Source organism: Apteryx rowi, unplaced genomic scaffold, assembly GCF_003343035.1.
Source record: "Apteryx rowi isolate R43461 unplaced genomic scaffold, aptRow1 scaffold_1280, whole genome shotgun sequence".
Classification (NCBI taxonomy): Eukaryota; Metazoa; Chordata; class Aves; order Apterygiformes; family Apterygidae; genus Apteryx; species Apteryx rowi.
Genome location: NW_020447509.1, coordinates 32,200 through 52,146, shown reverse-complemented (window position 1 = coordinate 52,146; position 19,947 = coordinate 32,200). Strand labels below are relative to the sequence as shown.

At 54.2% G+C, this 19,947-nt stretch overlaps 1 protein-coding gene across 1 annotated transcript in view; it reads left to right on the top strand.

Moving 5' to 3' along the window:
• The window catches only part of CNNM1 (cyclin and CBS domain divalent metal cation transport mediator 1), a 21,300-nt gene extending 1,644 nt beyond the window's left edge, over positions 1-19,656 (top strand). The window contains exons 2-12 of the mRNA XM_026055969.1: positions 6-611; positions 10,854-10,997; positions 11,514-11,654; positions 12,022-12,191; positions 12,839-12,938; positions 13,363-13,410; positions 16,410-16,472; positions 17,743-17,906; positions 18,400-18,580; positions 18,926-19,039; positions 19,577-19,656. Of these exons, the coding sequence (XP_025911754.1) occupies positions 6-611; positions 10,854-10,997; positions 11,514-11,654; positions 12,022-12,191; positions 12,839-12,938; positions 13,363-13,410; positions 16,410-16,472; positions 17,743-17,906; positions 18,400-18,580; positions 18,926-19,039; positions 19,577-19,656 (1,811 nt within the window). The remainder of the gene's footprint in view (positions 1-5; positions 612-10,853; positions 10,998-11,513; positions 11,655-12,021; positions 12,192-12,838; positions 12,939-13,362; positions 13,411-16,409; positions 16,473-17,742; positions 17,907-18,399; positions 18,581-18,925; positions 19,040-19,576) is intronic.
• Positions 19,657-19,947: the final 291 nt, after the last annotated feature.

The following is a 19,947-nucleotide window of genomic DNA, read 5'->3' as shown; positions in this document are numbered from 1 at the left end:
GGGAGCGCCCTGGCTGCCGGTGCTGCTCTGCGCCGCCGCCGTCTTCCTGGGCGGCGAGGTGCTGCCCTACTCGGTGTGCTCGCGGCACGGGCTGGCCATCGCGTCGCGCACGCTGTGCCTCACCCGGCTGCTGATGCTGGCCGCCTTCCCCCTCTGCTACCCGCTGAGCCGGCTGCTGGACTGGGCGCTGCGGCAGGAGCTCAGCGCCTTCTCCACGCGCGAGCGGCTGCTGGAGACGCTGCGCGCCGCCGGCCCCCACGGCGACCTGGTGCGCGAGGAGCTGGCCATGGTGCAGGGCGCGCTGGAGCTGCGCACCAAGGTGGTGGAGGACGTGCTCACGCCGCTGGCCGACTGCTTCATGCTGCGCGCCGACGCCGTGCTGGACTTCGCCACCGTCTCCGAGATCCTCCGCTCCGGCTACACCCGCATCCCCGTCTACGAGGGCGACCGGCGCGACAACATCGTGGACCTGCTCTTCGTCAAGGACCTGGCCTTCGTGGACCCCGACGACTGCACGCCCCTGCAGACCATCACCCGCTTCTACCGCCGCCCGCTCCACTGTGTCTTCAACGACACGCGCCTCGACACGCTGCTCGAGGAGTTCAAGAAGGGTGAGGCTGCCGGGCTGCGACCCGGCGCCCGGGCTTCCCCCGCGCCCCCCACGGGCAGCCCCCCTCCACTGCCCACCCCGTGTGGCCCCCCGGCAGGTCCTGGGAATGCTGGGGGGCCGGGCCCTGCCTGCATGAGCTGGTGTGGCCGTGCTGCTGCTGTCACTGAAATAGCCCCCGGGGTGGATCGAGGGTCTGCAGTACTAGTAGCACCTGTGACGTGATGGAGCCTTCAGCCCCAGAGGTCACTGGCTCACCAGAGCGGGTGGCTGGGTCTGTCCCCAGGGCCCGGGGCCAATGTGGGGCCTGGTGTGCGGGTACACGTGCGGCAGGCCTGCCCCACAGCCTGACCCCGAGAGCGGTGCCCACTGCTCTGCTGCATGCTGCATGGGGGGTTACAGCAGGAGGTTGCACCTTGTTTCTTAGCTCTCATGTTTTCAGCTCAGCAGCGAGGAGGGGTGAGAAGCAGGCCTGTAAAGTGGTTGTRTGCAAGTGATTTAAAGGAAAGGGAAAAGCTTAAATCCTTAGGAAGAGCTGTACTTTCTTTGCAGCTCCTGCAGTGTTCATACTGCAGCAGCTGCCAGCAGTCCCGGAGAGGCTGAGAACCGTATTTCATTAACCGTACCTTGAGAATACAAAGTATTTGTTTTTTCCCAGCTGGGAATTGTGAAGCATATTGCTGCATGTTATCTAGTACATCACACCGTGGTGACTGAATCTGTAAGAAATGGCTGCAGCAGTGACATCTTGCATTATGTAACGACAGAGGAGGATAACACAGAGGCTCTCTTGCTGCCTGCGGCCTCTCTGCAGCAAGCAGAGCTGATCATGTGAGAAAGGCCAACCGAGTCCTTCCCAGGCACAGAGAAAGCCTCTCTGCGAATCATCTCCTTGCGAGTTTATAGGGGGGGGGGGGGGGGTCCATCTGTACCAGACAAGCGACCATCAGATACATACAGGACAGCATCCTCTCCAGAGATGCACAGCTGTGTCCCCACCACCTCCTGAGGCCACAGGTAGAGGAACTCTGCTTGGCACAAAACATCTAACCTCTCTGCCTCTTAGTGTGACTGGTGACTCACAACTTTGCACGAATTGGCAAATTCTTGCGTTTTTAAGTAACAAGGCTGTTAGCAAAAGCATTAAGATTGTTCTCTCGGTTCAACCTTGATGAGTTCTGCAGTAATTTCCCCCCCACTCTCACTCCACACCTGCACCTTCCATGTCTCTTCTAACATAGTTGTCTCTCCTCTTCCTAACTCCTTGTGCAGTTCCTTCTTAACTGTAATTTCCTGCACGATACTACAGTGTTCATGAAGTTCACTTGATCTCTACTACCTCTCACTTGTCTAGAAAGTCAGGCATTACCAAAGATWTCACGTGAGTTTGGCACGTCATCCCTTGGTCAGCCTCCTCTGCATTTTATCCCATTTACTATGATGTATTCAGCTGCTTCTCCTTCCAAATTTGTTCTCTAGCCTGGAACCCTATTGATCAGTAGACCTATATAAATGGGCTTGTGGTTGCTTAGCTCACTTGTTCTGCTCTTGCTCTCCTCCTCCTCCTCTCTTCCCTGCATAAACAGAGATACTGCATTTTTTTTTGTTGTGTCATTCCTTCAGCTGACAAGTGCATTAACAAGCCTTGCTACCTGCCCTGCAGTTTCCCCTACTAGTCCTCATCTTGGATGACAATTTTCCAGCCTTCTTCAGCTTGGCTCCATTAAACTCTGGAGATTTTGCTTTGGGTTCTTCCTCCCTTACATCTGTTTACCATCATGGCCTCCTTGGGTGTTTTGGTGTAGCCCCTATGTAGAGCTGTCCCTAAAACGTCTTTCTGTTCTCACCTCCTTTCTCCTTGTGTTTGTTAATTTACATGGCTAAAAATATCTTTTGTCTTATTACCTAACTCTGCTCAGTGTTTAGCAATTCCAGCTCTTCACCCAAATTTTCTTATCCCCAGGTATTGCTGTTCTCTTCTGATTCACCTGTCTCCCACTTGTAGGCCCTCTGTTCACTCCCAGCACCCTGTATTTGTAGATGGCCCAATAGATCCCCCAGCCCAGTCCTGAACCCTCCTAAACTCTCTTTTCCCAGTTCCAAACACAGGTTGCCGTGCCGGCTTCTGCACTGTGACAGACGTTCCCTCCAAGCTGCCTTCGCAGTCACATCCRTTGCTCTTTCAGCCCAGTTTGCTTGACTATTTAATATCTAAAATAAAGATTTCCCATTTGTAATTAAGAATCTTTGTCACTGTCTCCTTTTCTGTGTCCATTTCAATTACACTGAAATACCTTGTTTGAAGAAGTCAAGGTTTCTTTCCATGGCCAGGTCTTCTGTGACATCTCTGCTAATACAGGAGTAGCTTCATTGCTCRTTGGTTCAGTGCCTGTTTAATGAAGGCATTCATCACTTAGCACATCCATGGTGCCTGCAGGACAGCAATGCTCCCACCGATTATAAGGCCCAGTCTCTTTCTAGGAAATTAAAGTCTCCAGTAATGACAGTGATTGCTAACCACCTCCAAGTCCTTAGSTTCCTAGCAAACCTCTAGAGCTACCTTGTTAGCTTTCTTTTCCTTCTCCCAAGATTTTGACTTAAACAGGTTTTCATATCTTTTATTTCTTTTGGTTATTGCAGTGTTTATATAAAATACCCATCACTTTTTATATCTTTCTTTCCTCAGTAGCAATGTACACTTCAAGATTTGTTTCAGTAATGATTAATGTTCTGCCACATCTGCTATGCCTATGTCATTTTTTTTACATAATATATAAGTAACTTTTGATTTTACTGCCTGAGCTCCTTGCAGTAATACACAAACTTTTGTTTTTTTCTTGCTGAAAATGTCAAGAGTATGCTTAAATACAGTGTTTTCTATGACTCTTGYTCACACCACCATTAGCACTTTCCCTTTTCTGTCTCTCCTCCTACACAGTGATATCATCTTACTGTATTATCCTTGTTTACCTGATGTATTTCTTTTCTCTCAACACACTATCCTGGCTCTGAAGATTACCAGCTTTTTTTTCCCCCCACCAGTCTTTTATAGCAGGTTTTGAAGTGAAGTTTTCCTTCATTAGTTTCTAGGCTTGTTTGAGCTCAGTGCCATTAAGATGCATTGGTGTTTGTCTGAATAGGTTTAATATGTACGTAAGCTGAGACTCCCCTCTCCCAACAGGGCCCTGTGCAGCATTTTGAAGCAAATGGATTTATGCTTCTGTGTGCCCACAGGAATTACCTTCTGCGTTTCCCCCAGGGCACAGCTGGAGTCTGTGGCCTCAGACTGCCCAAAACATTTAAACTGCATAAAAATACTAGTGTAAGCTTCAGTAGAGCCAGGGAAGCTCATGGCCCGGCGTGGTTACAACTATCATGGGCAGCTGTGAGCTCCTGGTTGACAAAACACGGCCCCGACCTCATCAAGGCTGAGAAAAAGTGGCCAAGCTGTCCAGATCCACCCTTTCGCAAGCCTGCTGCTGGCTGTCGCCTTCTCTTTTGGCATTTCTTCCTGGAGAAGGACGGTTAAACTGGGGGCACTGAGGGGAACTGGGAAATGCCCACTCTGCAATGACGGCCTGGAGAAGGCTGTGAGCAGCAGTGGAGGGGAAGGCCGACCGGCTGGAGGAACAGCTTGGACTTGGATGCACAGCCCAGAAGAGCAGGGCAGCTGCTGAAGCTGTATGAAAAATGACATTGCAGCAGTGTGAGGCAGTTTGGGCTGAAAGCAAGCAATGCTTGTGCTAGAGGAAGGTTTTGACTTAACCTTCTCAAAGGTCAGTGGCACAAACTCAAGAATAATGAGGAATGGGCACCCTTTTTGCCAACTCTTCAGGCAAGCTGGACCAGCTCATAATAAAAGGTGTGCATAGCTGTTTAGCATTTACACAGAAGTGCTAAGAGGAGGGGTTTGCACAAAATTTGTGTTCCCTCTTCATGAGGGATAAGAAACTACACACCAGTAAGGCAACTTTGCCACCTGCAGCCTGAAAGAAGCTGAAACTGTTGAACCGAAGGCATAAAAAGATTTGGAGACGATTCCTTCATGGGTGCTTCTTGGAGTGCCTGGCTTTTTTCTGTGGCCACCTCAGGAATCACCTAATACACCAGAGATATAACTGCACCATATTTAGCAAACTAAAGCAATGTAGAGAGGCAGGTGAGGTCCCAGTAAGATAAGCTTCATCTTAGGAGAACAGAAATAGGAAGAAAGGTTTATGCATTCGTTCAATGTGAAATGCAGTGGTTGATACAGCCTGTTTTCCCTCCATCCCCAGCAGATAGCCAAAGCAATGCATGCTGCAGCTCCACTCCTGTGGCATAATCTCACATGGTAAGCTTTTCTGAAAGGYGCATCTTGGTCTGAAGGCACCTTTGGGGACTCAAGGTCCTTTCCCATTGCTCAGGCCATTTATGGATTTTGTTGACTGCTTTCCTGGGACAGAGGGTTACATACAACAGTGGTGCCTTTCAGCAAGCAACCTTCMTCTGATGGAGAAACAGCGGAAATTTGCTCTTGCATTCATCTTCCTGCAGCAGGCCAGGTGCTGAGGTACCAGTCAACACATTATTCTTCAGTGGTCTGGCATCTTTTAAAAGCTACTGAAAGTACGTTCTCCCAAGGCAACTTCCTGACTTAGCAGAGAAAACAGCCTGCCCTGTGGAGGTCACTTCTGCCYTAGCATCTGCCTTTGCTTTTCAAAATACTCCACAGCCTCTATTAGACCTAGGAACTGGTGCCTGTACTAATTCAGCTGCTTTTTCTTACTGTCCCTTCCCTGAGCCAGCAGTCACTGCAGGCATGAAGTGTGGCTTGAACTTCAAACCAGCCTTCAAGATTCAGATTCCTGCAGGTGCGATAGCCACCATCTTGGTTGAAGCAATGACCTCTGCAGCTAGCTGCATGAGTTGAGAAGCAGGTTTGCCAGTGAAGGACTATCTCCTGCACATGCGCTGGGTGGTGACTGACACCCAGAGTGGGTGAGGTGCTGGTACACAAAAGATGGTATCAGTGACTCACTCCCCAACTCAGCCTGAAGTGTTATTTTGATTTCTACTGGAAAACTGTGCCAAGTCTTATTGTGTGGCTTCTGTGTCGCTACACCCTGCCCCAGCAAGCCCTGCCGTGGGTCTGCTCAGGAGAGGTGTTGGACACGACTCCGCAGAGCCAAGCAAGGAGGACCACGTCCCCCACAGGGCAAGCAGCCACCACCAGCTGGTCCTCTCCCTCTTGGGGAGTTCTCATCTCTGTGGAAGATCTAGATTAGATTAGTATTCACAGCTTTTTCTCTTCACATCACTCCGATTCCCTGCAGGGTGACATGCCCTCRCAGCCCTCCTGGTTATTTCCCTGGTGTTCACGTGTGGATGCGCATTGCCTCTAGCTGTGACTCGCCAAGTATGTGGTTTCACATTTGGTGCAGCGTTGTGGTAATGCAAGAGCGCAGCCTCACATGCACTCCCAGTTCAATAAATTCTCAAGTCAGGTTCCCTAGTTAACTTCAGATGTGAATCTGCAAGTAGGCACAGAGGTGCTGCCTGTTGCCCCAGCCCAGAGAAGAGCTCTAATCAGAAGCATACTGAAAATAGATTTGAATTGCATCATGATTGTTTCACCAATCAGCCTTATTTACCAATTACTTTTTTTTTGCTTTCCATTTTTTTAGTTGTAAATTGTTCATGGCTTGCRCCTGTACCTTTAATGCTTTAATAACAATTTTAGATTTTACAGTAAAACACATGAAAAGAAATTTCATACTCAGGATACTCATCTTGCGGAACAAGAGACAGGGCTAAAGCATCTTTAACATTCCTCTGGCAGAGGACCTACATAAAAAAGTGATAAGGAAGTAGTCTGGGCTATTTCTGCTGCCAGCAGCACTTTCTTTCCCACAAATAAAGGCATTTTCATGTGTTCAGGCTCTGTTCTCCCATTGGGGAGGATGCTTTGAGGTGGTTCTATGAGCCCAAGGTCATTCAGGTACCTATGAAAAGCAAGGCTCCTAAAAATGGACATAAAAGCTTTAGCTAGCTATTCAGGTACCTGCTCCTTCCACAAGCTTTCAGCTGTTTATATTAGCTCTATAATTTAGCATTGTGAGGCATTAACTTTTCACTGAAGCTGTTGTTTGAAAAGAGCAGATTTCATGTTGCCCATAAAGAATTTAGTGCAGTCGTAGCCGATGCTGAGCAGACACTTAATCACCTATAGGTTTCCTGTGCATGAGCAGTCCTGTTGAGGCCAGTGGAGCTATTCACACAAGTAAAGTTAATTGCCCATTTCTTCTAGCATTTGCCAAACCAAGGCTTTGATTCTCAGTGTTTCACTGTGCGTTTTTGTATCTGTGATATCCCTGTAAAATTCACATACGACAGTTTGCTAGCAGTGAAACAACTAGCCCTTATAATTCATTTCATTTGAACTATCAGGGAACAGTTAAAATAACACAGTTTTGGAATCAGTTTTACAGATCTCAAACCTGTTTTATATCAAGTTGGGGTTTTTGTTTAAGTGATTTATATCTCTCAGTCACACTCCCACCAAAGCAGAACCACAGGATAGCAGCCAGAGAAGAGAACACCACTCCTCCGAGGTCCCCATGTCTGCTCCTGGACCACCCCTCCCTGGACATTAATTGCACCTCCTAAACTGCCTAAAACAGTTTCTGCCCTCATACCTTCTCCAGAAAGCTGCTGCTTTTCCTCTGCGTGAGCGTAACAGCTCCCAGGGCCCAGAGGGGGCAGGGGGGTGTACCCGAGCTCAGCAGTACCACCAGCCCTTGAGGTAGCAAGCACCAGCCCCACCAGACAGGAGACCTACCAGCCTCTCCCAGCTCTCACTGCCAAATTTAAAAGGTCTGTTATAGAAGTCTTGAGAAGAAYAAGCTCCCCATGATGGGAGAAGATGAAGGTCACAGCCAAGTATGGGGGCAGGACCTTGAAAATGATCTCATGCCCTTCAGGTGGGAAATCAGGGCATGCCAGCCTTTTCCCAGGGAACCCTTCTGGGAGCAGTAGTAATTCACACCCAGTTTTGTGAGGGTTTTTGCCCTCTGGTTGAGAGCAACTTACACAGAGTTTTTGTGTTATGGGTGTCAGCTGGCTGGGAATGGGCTCCCTCCTTGTGGGCTGGGAAGAGCCGTTARTTGCAATGATTTTCCATCACTGGGTACCTGCTCCATTTCTAATGTGAGTGTTAGTCTGGAAATGTAAACCTGGGGGTTTATAGTATGGCTACAAGTGTTTATTTTCTGTGAAAATAAAGAACTCTTGAGCGCTCTAGCAGCCCTCCTGGCTCTGCCCCAGTGCAATGAAACTGTGGGTCTCCTCCCAGACTAATGGTGCTGGGTTGTTTCTAAATAATCTGATTTGCTGCTATGTGAACAAGCTGGAATCAGATTTCTCTGTGGCTGCTCTAGAGTAATTTACAGTGTCGATGTAGGTGTTTGGCCAAAAAAAGAATTGCCTCCATTACTCTCTGACTGCTTTTAAGTAGCACCTAAGCTTTTTGTAAGGGTTTGGTGGTTTTGGGTTGCATGTAAATGTCATTAACAGTGAGCTTTTGGCCAAAAGAAATAACTTCTCCCCTCTCCTTGCTCACCCGAGGACTTGTAGGAGACCAGATGGCCCCAGTGTTTGGGAGTGGGTTTTGGCAAAGAAGACCTTTTTGAAAGTTGGACTTTGCTAAGATGAAACGTAGCTGTTGCTGCTGTGTTGTAGCCAAYTCTGCTTCTTTTTTCTTTTTAAGGCTCAAGTCGCATTGCTTTATTACAAACTGAACAGACAATATGCACAAACCGCTATATGAAAAGAGTGAAATAGCCCTGGCCCAAAGAAATTACTGAATTTTCAATGCCCTGAAGCTATTGATTTGTTTTTAAAGTGTATCTCCAGCTTTATAGAAAGAACAACAGTGCTACTTACTGTGATGTTATGTTCTCGTTTCTAATTCTGTAGGCGTGGGAGGCAGTGAGCTGCTCTCTGAAATCTTGCAATAAAAGCTTGGTATGAGGAGGAGGGAATTTATACTGTGGAAAATGCCCAAGCTTTTCTGTGAGAAATGTATAGTGMTGATCTTTGTATGAGAAATATGATTTGCTAGTCTCAGATCCAGGGCAGGGTTATTTGAAGGTCACATGTTCCCCAGAAGGATGTGTTTTGTGGGACTGCATGGCTGCCCTGGATGCTCCAGTCCCTGCCCTGCAGAGGGGACGGCCCAGAAGTCACCAGCAGGTGAGAAGGAAGCTGTGGAGCAGGCAGGCACCCGCCCATATTGCATTTCTATACACAAATAGTTTTCACATCCCATAGTAGCAGGCAGGTTTGTCATAGGCATCCTAGGAGATGCAGATCTAGAGGCAGCTGAGTGACAGCGAGCCCAGGGCATTAGCSCAGAGGAGGATATTGCCTGCACAAGGAGACAAGGGCAGAGACATGCACAGGTAGCTGAGGACAGAGCTGTGGCAGTGGCTGAGCTGCGCAGGCGAGCGCATCCTGTCTCCATGGACAAGTCGCTGTCCTGGTATGTGCGAGGAAAGTGCTCCCCTTTCAGATGACTGATGCTGCTCAAGAATCTCAGCTCTAGGTCTGTTGGGAAAAGAGAGTGATTTAAGCTCTCCTGAGGTCTCTGCGGGGAAGTCTGGGGGTCCCAGAGCCCACGGTCCAGTTAGATTTGTGCAGGAGCAGCACATTGCATGCATAGAGGTGTTGTTGCAAAGGGAAACCCCAGGAAAATGGAGAACAAGCTCAGCAAGGGAAAATTGTTGGATGTGGTGTTCATGAGAGACTTTTTTTGTATTCTAAGCAAAACTAGAGGTTCAAACTTGTGTGCACCGCTGAGCAGAACAGGAACCACAGAAGCAGTGAGTAAATCAGTGCTGTTAATTGGCAGGTCCAAGAAGGCACTTGAGCTAGAAACCCAGGAGTTGGTCAAGGTTTGGGAATTGGGTTCTAGTCAAGCTGCTGAGTAGGAACATAAATTAGAGCAGATGATAATGGAAGGGAGAAGCTGAGCAAGTCAAAACAGCTTACAGACAGCTGGASAGCAAAAAGCAAATGGTGATGTTTAAAGTATGCCAAAAAGCAAGAAGCCTGAGAACATGTCAGCACAGCTGCCAGCTTACTGGGGGCAAGTGAGGAAGCCAAAATTGTGATTGATAAACACTGTGACTTCTGAGCAGAAGTCACAGAAGYAGATCCCAGGAAGGTCCCAGTCCCGTTCTGTTTGTTTAAGGTAACAGAGATGAGATGCTGTCAGGGGCAGGGTTTGGAGAAGGCACTCAGGTGCAAGCTGATCCTTTGAAGTGTTCAGCCTCTGCATCTAGATGGTTCACCAAAGAGGTCTGCAGGAACTGAACAGAAAGCTGCAAACAAATGTGCATTTCTGCATTAAAAACAGCTGCYGTTCCAAGGAGCTGGAGGCTTTGCTTTTATTTTAAGAAAAGCTTTAGAATCAGCCCAGACAGTGATCAATAGAAAGATGTGCTATCCTGGCAAGCTGATAGGAAAGAGAACTAACAACAGAATGAGAAAACACCAGGAGGATGAGGGAAACCAGTAGAGCCCAAGGACGTGGTCACATTTCTGCATGGAGGACACTCTTTTATTCCTYTATTATTATTGTCTCGTGCTGGTGAAGCAGAGGGTAAGCAAGAAGCAACTGGTGTAAYGCATTTGTACCTCGGAAGACTTCAGCCCTGCACAAGAGGTTGTCAGTGAGCTGAACGGGCCTGGAGTGACTTGCAGCAGATTGCCTTGGTAAAGAAAGCAAGCAAACCCCCCAAATAGCCAGGCAGATTCCTGCGACACCTCCTAGGAGCCATCCTGAGCTGTAGCAGCCCTGTTCGGCTGGGCTGGGTGTTTGACCCTTCTCTATGGGTTAGCAGTGCAGCTGGGGTGGTTATGGACAGCACCGATGCCTTCTGAGGTTTGTCCATGCCTTGCACTCAGCCCCAGTGTGGGGCTTGGTGCACGAGGGGGCCACAGGTTGCTGTCTCTGGTGGTGGGCTTGCCCTGGGATGGGAGGACACCCTGTCCCCTGGGAGAGGGCCCTGCCGGCTCTCCATCTCAAGGGCCTGCGGGTCTGGCCTCCGTGCTGCCCAGGCCCAGCATGATGCCTGGCTGCCGCAGCTCCAGGCTGCAGCCCCGGCCTCCTGCCAGCCCACAGTGCTGGGACAGAGCAAGGTGCTACCAGGGACCCCTCCACCAGTGGTGAGGGTCTCACTGCTGCTTTGCTCTCTCCCCACAGGAAAGTCCCACCTGGCCATTGTGCAGCGGGTGAACAACGAAGGGGAAGGAGACCCGTTCTACGAGGTGATGGGCATTGTCACCTTGGAGGATGTCATTGAGGAGATCATCAAGTCCGAGATCCTGGATGAGACGGATCTGTACAGTTAGTGTCCCAGAGCAGCTACTGCTGGTGCAGGACCCAGGGTGGGAGCCCGGACAGAGAGGCAGACATGTGGGTAGGAAACATGCTGGGGTGAATCATGGTCCTTCCCCAGAGCAATTCATGGTCATGGTGGGAATGACAAGAATGATGGAGAGATGCTGGTCAGATGTTTGAGAGCCTTGAAAGCTCAAGATAGAGAAGCACCAGCATCAGCAGCCAGTGGCTGGGGARAGCCCGACCCAGGGACATATATGTTGGGAATGGTGCGTCCACAGGTGGTTCCCAAGGTCCTTTCCAATCCTGCTGCCAGCAGGGCAGCAGGGGAGCTGCCACCACAGCTGTGTGATGCACGGTGTGTTTTGTACGTCTTGCTGCTCCRGCTCCTGTCATCTCCCCAGCCTCGTCCTAGGGTGCAGCATGATGTGCCTCCCTCTGCATGTGTACATGGGTGTTGCCAGGGCCCTGCTGCGGCAATGGCTTCATGGCAGGTAACCTCTGCTGCTCTCTGCCCCATAGCGGACAACCGGAAGAAGGAGCGGGTGCCCCACCGAGGGCGCAAGCCCCAAGACTTCTCCATCTTCAGACTCTCAGACAGCGAGATGAAGGTGAAGATCTCCCCGCAGCTTCTGCTGGCTACACATCGGTTTATGGCAACAGGTACCCCTGCCCTGGGGGAATAAATACCCCATGATCTGAAACAGTGGGTATTTGGGGCCCTGCACTTCCCCGCAGCAGCACCAGTCCCAGGCTGTCCCTGAGCTGGGGCTCTCCTTCCAGCAGGCAGTTTCACACCCTGGGCCTGCCTCCGCTCAGCCAGCATGGTCCACGTTTGGGTTGCCCTCTGGGCTGTGGAGAAGGGAGCTGTGCAGCTCGGGAGGCTGTTCCTGACAGGCTCCCGGCGAGCTCCCCTTGCCCTGAAGCAAGGCGGGGGTCCCAGCCCCTGGGCCAGCAGAGCTGTGGGTGTCTTGCTGCCAGGATGGAGCCCCTGGCCATGCTGAGTGAGTGTGTGTTGCCACCTTTCTAGAGGTCGAGCCTTTCAAGTCCCCCTACCTCTCCGAGAAGATCCTGCTGCGGCTCCTGAAACACCCCAATGTCATCCAGGAGCTCAAGTACGACCGGAAGAACAAGAAGGCCTTGGAGCATTACCTCTACCAGCGCAACCGCCCCGTCGACTACTTCGTTCTCATCCTGCAGGTGCACGGGGGCATGGGCTGGCCCAGCGCGGAGCAGAGGGGCCGGGCAGCCTGAGCTGTGCCTTTGGTGTCGTGTGGTGAATCTCGCCTTGCTGCGTTGGTCTTGGCTGGTACTGCAGTGGGGAGATGGCCCCAGGTGAAGGCTGGTGCTGGCCAGCCCTAAGACCACATATGGCCTCAAAACTCAGGCCAGTTGGCTCAAGGGGAGACTCCTCCAGGTTACAAAGGCAGAGCTGCCTTCTGGGCTGAGCTGGACGAAGGCCAGCCCCTCCTGAGCTCCCATCCCCGCTCTGTGGTGGGTTGACCGTGTGGCTTGGTAGCACCTTGTCCTCATCCCCAAACCTCAGCCCTCCAGGGCTCCCTCAGTAACCCCAGCCACGTTCCTCACCGTCACAGCTCCCAGACTGTCTGTGTCCCAGCTCTGCCTGTGCTTTGCACCCTCCCTACTCTGTCCCCAGCAGGGACTCCGGGATGATGGCCAACCCATGGGTTTACAAAACAAGCAGCAGCCCCCATCTTCTCGTAAAGGGTGGTGGTGGTAACTGCACATCTGCTCTGGGTGCAGAAAGGGTCGCTGCAGCCCTGTGTGGGTTGGGTGGCCGGGAGCAGGGGGCTGCCAGTCTGAGCAGATTTCCCTTCTCCTTCCAGGGGAAAGTGGAGGTGGAGGTTGGCAAGGAAGGGCTGCGTTTTGAGAATGGGGCATTCACCTACTACGGTGTCCCAGCCATCATGACTGTCATCTCCTCGGGTAAGGGCAGTGCTGCCCCAGCTCCGTGGGCCATGCTGGTGGGCTGGGTGTGAGGACAGGAGGGCAGGTGGGGAGCTGCCCGACCCCAGCGGGGTGCAGGCTCTGCTGGGCTGGGGACCAGACTCACCAAGCCTTGCCTCTGCTTCTGCTGCTGCCCCCAAGGGGGCAAAGCTGGCTCGCGGCTGGGAGAAGGGGCTGGGCATGGCCGTGGGGCAGGATAGCCCCGCTGCAGTGGTCAGGGGCACGCAGGAGCCCTTTGGGTTGGGCGGGTATGGCCAGTCACCACATGTCATGGGCCATGGGAGACTGACGGGACACCACAGAGGGGCTGGCTTGCTCCTCCCACATCCTGGGGACATCTCACCAGGGTGGGCAGCACAGGAGCCTTCCTGTACAACTCATGCGCCTTCAACTGTGATTTCAGATAATGACGTGAGGAAAGCGAGCAGCCTGGCTGGATCCTCCTTCCTACGTAGGTATCTAGGGGCAGGCTAGGGCTCTAACACCTCTCCTTCTGTGGCACTGGCTGGCTGGAGGGATGAGGTTGCACCCCCCCCAAAGAGCAGCTGCAGCTCTGCTCCAAGGTCACCCCCTTTAGAAAGCTCAGTGGAGAAAGAAAGTGCTGAGGGTCTGATGCAGCAAAGTCCCTGCAGGCTTGCTGTGAGGTCTTGGCTATGCCCTGGATCCCAGCAGGTGGAGCCCAGCACCCATGGGAGGCACTGCACAGGACTCTGCCCAAGTGCCGGATGGGAGCCTGCACAGCCAACCCTTCTGGCAGGAGGAAGAAGGTGGCAGTAAATCCTGCAACTTCTTGTACAGCATATTTGGGTCTTGGCTTAATGTCTCTTGACCTGTTCACGGTCTCAAGGCTTGGAGCCTAAGCTGAACATGGGTCCCGCACTGACCTGGGCTCTTGGGTGAACAAGGGTTTCTCTGGGATTGCACATATGGTTCAATTTAGGTGTCAGCCAACATCATGTGTCAGCATGCTCATGGTGTTGTGGTAAATTGGTGGAGACAAAAGTAAAGGACATCCCCCAACCCTGGTAAATTCCCTGCCTGCACAGCTAATGAGTTAATGAACAGATTTCCTGCTTGCAATGGTTAACAGAGCTCCGATGAGGTAGAACTGCAGGTCCCCCCACAATATTTGCTGATTATCTCATAAACATTCAGTCTCTGGTGACTTGGGAGCATGCAGAAGTGCCTCCTACCCCCAGCCCTGCACATCTCTTATTGCAGTCCCAGGCGTTGCAGTTGGATCTGCAGTGCCGATGGCAAGCCAAGGATGCTCTGCAGGGAGCTGCTCTGAGTGCCCAATCAAAACAAGAAGCTACCAAATTCAATCTGACAGGAGGTGTAGGGAGGGACATCATTGGCAGAACAGGGAGAGTAGTGTCCCTTGGGGCAGGGTGTCACTCCTGTGGGTCATGGTCAGTGTGCAGTTGTAGGGTTCATGTATTTCTTGCTGCTTGCTTTGCTTTCATTAAAAAGGTTGGCTCTTGTACTGATGGGTTAAACCTCCTTGGTGAGCATTTTTGCTCCCCAGTGCATCTGCAGGGCACTCATTTTGGGCAGAGGAAAGCTGGTTTCCCCTGGGACATCGCTGCATGGCCCGATGCCCCAATGCCTTCTCAGGACTGTCCCCAGGGCTCTTGCCAGCCCCAGAGGAGGGTTGTGCAGGTGCCCAGCCCCAAGGCTGGCACTTTGTGTTCGGGTTGCAAATGCTGCCGGCAGGTGACGGGGGGAAGCAGAGCAGTGATTTCCAAGCCCCGCGATGAGGCTGACTGTCCTCGCGGGAAACCAGCTGCAGTCCACGCTGTGCCCTCTCCGTCACGCGTGTTTGCAGTGCCACCTGCCGGGCCGCCGGCCACTCGTGTTGCCGCTGTGCAGGCTGCTGGCTGAGGCCCAGGGCTTCTTTTCTCCACGTGCTCACGCATGATGTTGTGTCACAAGATGTTTTCTCCCATCCAGCCACCTTTGCCTGTCGCAGGACATGTGTGTGTTGCTTGTGTGGTGTCGCACCCCTGAACAGCAAGGAGGCAGGGTGAGAGGCAGAGGTCCGCAGGGCGTTTACCTTGTCGGGTTGGCGCTCCTCCTTTCTTCTTGAAGCAAAGCCCTGCAGAAATGAGTGTGAGTAGCATGTCACAGTGGAGAATTCAGACGTTAACCCTTGAGCATTTAATAATTTGTTATTCATTAACCATTGCTGTGTAACTTTTTTGTAGCCAGGCAATATTTGGTATCAGGTGCCAGAGGCAAGGGTGAAGCAATAGAGACCTGGCAGTCCTTGCGCTGACAACCCCCRGGTGGGAGCTAGGTGCAAAAGAGCACAGTGCAAGGGAAGGTTGGGGAGGCAATCGTGAGTGGTTATCGCTCCGTCCTTTGCTCCCAGCTGGACAAGGCTGATCTGGGCAGCACTTCATGCTGGTGCTTTTGCTTGGACWTTTATTTGCAGAAAGTTTAATTCCAAGGGAGGACACAGCAGAGGAGTTACGGGGGGAAGAGCACAGGGAGCAGAAGGAGGGGGGCTGCAGGGCAAACATTTGGGGAGGGTTATCTCCAAAGCAAGTCAAAAACATTAATCACAAACCCCGCAGGAAATCCAGATGGTTCCTAGTGCTGCAGCCTTGCAGCCTCACTGCAGGCAGCATCTCCAGAGGGAGAGGGCAGTGCACCGGTGGCAGAGGGGCCGGGAGCTGGGAGGGGAGTGTGGCTGGAGCCAGCATGCCGGGTCTCCTCCTGGTTTTGAGGAGAGCACAGCTGACGGTGTGAGCAAAGATCAGGTCTCAGGAGGTGGTAGTGAGGACGCTGCTTATGCTGTGTGTCGGTCTCACCATGCTGCCCTGGTCGGTGTTGCCAAGAGCCCCGAATCCCCATCACAGGTCCCTGGGGGCACCGCAGTGGCCCCGCAGTCTGCTAGCTGCAGTGGCGAGGAAGGGACTGGCCTTGAAATTGTCACTGCTGCTGTGAACTGTGGAAATAAACCATGGGAAGTGAACATCCAGCGACTTGCTCTCTCTGAGGAAAAGGGTCAGGCAGCCCCAGGTGCAGGGTCCCAGCGTGCCGCATGCGGCTCCAGCCCTGGCTGTGCTCAGCATCGCACCAAGCGCCTGAAGCCTGCGGGCTTTGCAGGGGGCTGCAGGCAGCTGTCGTGCTTCCGCCAGCCCCCAGCCTCCCCYGTGAGGCTGCATGGAGGCTGGGGCTGCTCTGCCATTCACCTGCACATGGAGAAGGGTCCTGGACCCCAAAGCACAGGGGCTTTGCTTGGTTTAGCTTGAGCCCRTTCCCGGGGGAAGCGGGGAGTGCCTGTCGGTGGCCGCGCTGCTGGGGCAGGGCAGCTCCCACCACTGTCAGTCACAGCCCTGGCTCCTCTCCTGCCTGCTTCAGTCTCTTTCTCCTTCTCGCCCTTGCTGTGTCCCCCACCCTCACCCCCATCCCCTCGCCTCCCCCCCGTCCCTCTCTCCATAGTGCCTGTCTCAGTGTCACGTACCTTCGCCTTCAGCAGAGGGGACTCCCTGGCCGGCTCCCCAGGTAAAGGTTCACGGTTTCAGGGACGGGCTGCTGCATGTGCCGGCACATGGCCGGGCGGCGCGAGGGAGCACCTGGCACGCATGCAGGGAACAATACAGGCAGCCACGGAGAGCCTGTATGTGCTGCCCGGAGACCCTGCTGCCCGCGGGGAGAGGGGCACCTGCAGCGCCCCACGCCGCAGCCCCAGGGCATGGGACGCCTCGCTGGCTCTGCCTGTGCAAGCGTGAGGAGAGCCAGGTGCGCCCCTCGCTGCCTCCCCTGCTCACATGGCGGGACGTGTCCACACGCGCGAGTCACCCTCACCTGCCGCAGCGGCAGCCGCGTCCCTGCCACAGCCTCCCCRGTGAGATGCAAACGCCACGAAGGACGGGATGGGGACAAGGGTGAGCCATAGGCAGGTTGGGCTTGCTTCGGTTTGCAGTAGATGCATGCTGTATTTCAGTTTCTCTAAGTTTAATTTCCTGCATTTAATGCTTGGGGTGTTCTTGCTACTCGCTGCCTCTGAGCACGATTACCCGTGGCTCTGCACGCACTCTGCCCTGCTTYGCTTGCTTTCTGGAAATCTGAGTAATAGAAGGGCGTTTTAGCAGCAAAGTCAGCAAGCTGCTGACGTCACCCGTGCAAGGAACAAGCTGCCTTTGTTCCCAAATAACCCACTGACCACACAGCACCCATGGCACTGCGTGTCGGAGGCAGTCAGTCACCGTGAGTGACAGGCCAGCTTGCCATCGCAGCCTCTGCTCCTTTTATGTAGCAATCGGGGTAAATATGAGTCTGCCCTTGAGACAGGTCATGTAAACCCCCGCGGGCTTTCAGGTGCGGCCGGGAGAGTTTGTGCCAAATGCAGGCCGCGCAGATGGTTTGTATTAGGCCAGATCCGCAGGTGGCCACGTGAGCTGTCAGTCAGTCTGACAGGCAGACGGCGGCCCTCACTTCTGGCACATCGGACACCTTCCTGTGCAGGCGTTTCGATTTGCGCCAGGCTGGCATGGAGCAGAGCCTCAGCAGCCCGCGGCACCAGGGAAAACCCCTCCGCAGCGGGACGCCCCGTGCYGGAGGCGAGTCCCGCAGCCCTTGGCCCCAGCCGGAGTCTCCCCGGCTGTGCTGCTGGCCCTGTGAGCACTGCCCCTGCCCCCGGCAGGACACAGCCGCTGGAGGGTGACTGCTCCCCCCGGCTCCTGCTCTGGAGTAAGAGCATGCCTTTTCCTCTCTCTTTTTCATCCGCCCCCCCACCTGCCTCCCCACCCTGGCCCCAATCGCCTCCCCTCAGTAAACAGGTCCCCATCCCGGTGCAGCGGGCTGAACCGCTCCGAGTCCCCGAACCGGGAGCACAAYGACTACGGAGGCAGCACCACCCAGCTCTACAGCAGCAGCAACAACATCTACACCCCCGACTACTCCGTGCACATCCTCTGTGACGTGCAGTTTGTCAAGGTACCGCCTGGGCTGGGCTGTCCCCTCCTCCGTCCATCCTGCCTGCGCGGCCAGGCACCCTCTGCACCCTGCTTTGCACGGGAGCCCCGTGGGTGCCGAGCAGCACTAGCACACGAGGGTGCTTGGAGCCCTTTGCAAGCGCTGCTGGACCGTGCCCACGGGACATCCAGCGGCTGTGGTGCCAGGCTGTGCATAGCCAGCCCCGCGGGCAGGGGAGACAGGCTGTGGGTTGGAGCCGTTCAGGGCTGGATGTAGTTACAGGGCTGGGGAAAAACATCCTGGTGGGGGGCAWCTTGCAGAGCCCCCGAAGGCTCCCTCCAGAGAGCGAGGAGTGGGTCCGTGCTGCGCAGGGGTCTCAGGCTCTGACCCTCCCGGCGCTTGGTCCCACTGAGTCCCTGGGAGTTCACAGCGCCTCGCAGTGCCCCGAGGGGCAGCCCGGGGCCGTGGTGCGGCACTGAGCCACGCGAGCGTGTGCGTGCGTGTGCGTGCCCAGATCACCCGGCAGCAGTACCAGAACGCGCTGGCAGCCAGCCGCATGGACAGCTCGCCCCAGTCCCCGGACATGGAGGCCTTCAACGACAGGGATTCGACCAAGGCCTCAACAGCTCGGGGAACCCCCCAGACGCCCAAAGAGGACACCACCACCCTCCTGAACGAGAGGAACAGCCTCATGTGTGAGTCACCCAGTGGCCTCCCAAGGGCATCCCTTCCCTGTCCTGTGCCAAGGCGGCATGTCGCCTGGGGAGGCCATGCTGTGACCCGCTGGCATGGGGGGCACCCCACCACCRATACGCAATCGCACATGGTGGGGGGCGCTCCCACACCTGCGTGCACACATATGCACTGTAATGTGCATGCACATGCGTGCAAGCATGCAGATGTGTAATGCCCTGTCCACATGCAAACGTGGACATCCCTTGTCCTGGAGGCCTGCCACCATGGCACGCGCCCTGCTGAGGCCTGACCCAAGGCACACYGGCCTCCCTGCCCTGCAGCGCACCTGCACTGTGTCCCCGCAGGCAGCCGGGCCGACGGGCTGCGCAGCCCCAGCGAGTCTGTGTTCTTGCGCATGGAGGCGATCCCCTTCATCCAGGAGGAGCTGGCTGACAATGAGGAGAACAGCAAGCRGCAGAGTGAGTCCCAGGCTGGGGGGTGAGATGCAGGGGGCAGAGAGCACAGGCAGCGAGAGCTGCAGTGCCCTGGGGCGCTGCCCTGGACCACTGCAGCCATCTGGGCTTTTGCAGACAGTGAGTGCTGCAGCACCGCCCTGGACTTGGAGTCCCCAGGCAGAGAGGCTGGGACCAGCTCCTCTCCAAGCAGCTCTGAGGAGACACTGGGCAAGAGGCTGCTGAGATCACTGAGTGAGTAACGGGCCCCAGGGAGTGAGCATTCTCCTCACCTGTGCCCATTGCCTCAGCTGCTACATTCAGCTCTGCCCCAGCCCAGTACCCTTCTGCCCCCACCACAGCCCCATCTTGGGGACCACCTGCACGGGGCGGGCTTGGAGCAGGAGGGACAGCCCAGGTCCCCAGTGGTCCCTTCCCTGGCAGCAGCAGGCAGGGCTGCACCTGGGGCTAGCTCAGGGAGATAGGGCCTGCAGGCTGGTTCTGGTCCAACCCTGTGCATGCCTTGTCCTGGCACCCCCACCTCACCCTCACTTGCTGCTACAGGTGGGCGCAAGCAGCGGCAGTCACTGGAGGGTGAAGATACACCAGAGGAGAGCTCCAATCTCGCTCCGTTAATCACCTGAGTAGTAGTGTGGCCGGAGCACAGTGCTGGAGGCCCATGCAGACTGGAGGTAGGACCCTACCTGTTGGTGAAACTTTCCTCCCCAGCAAATGGAAAGTTGCTCACTTTTAATAGTGTGAAATTGAGTTTGTCTTTCAAGTTGCAAAGCCAAAGGATGTGGCTTGGAGGTCTGCAGAGAGACCCACGCTGGGTCAGCAAGAGCAGTCCTGTGCAGGCACATGTATAGCTGGGGGCTGGAACAGGGTCGAAGGGATGCAGTAATGGAATCCAACCGTCTCTCAGCTAGAAATAG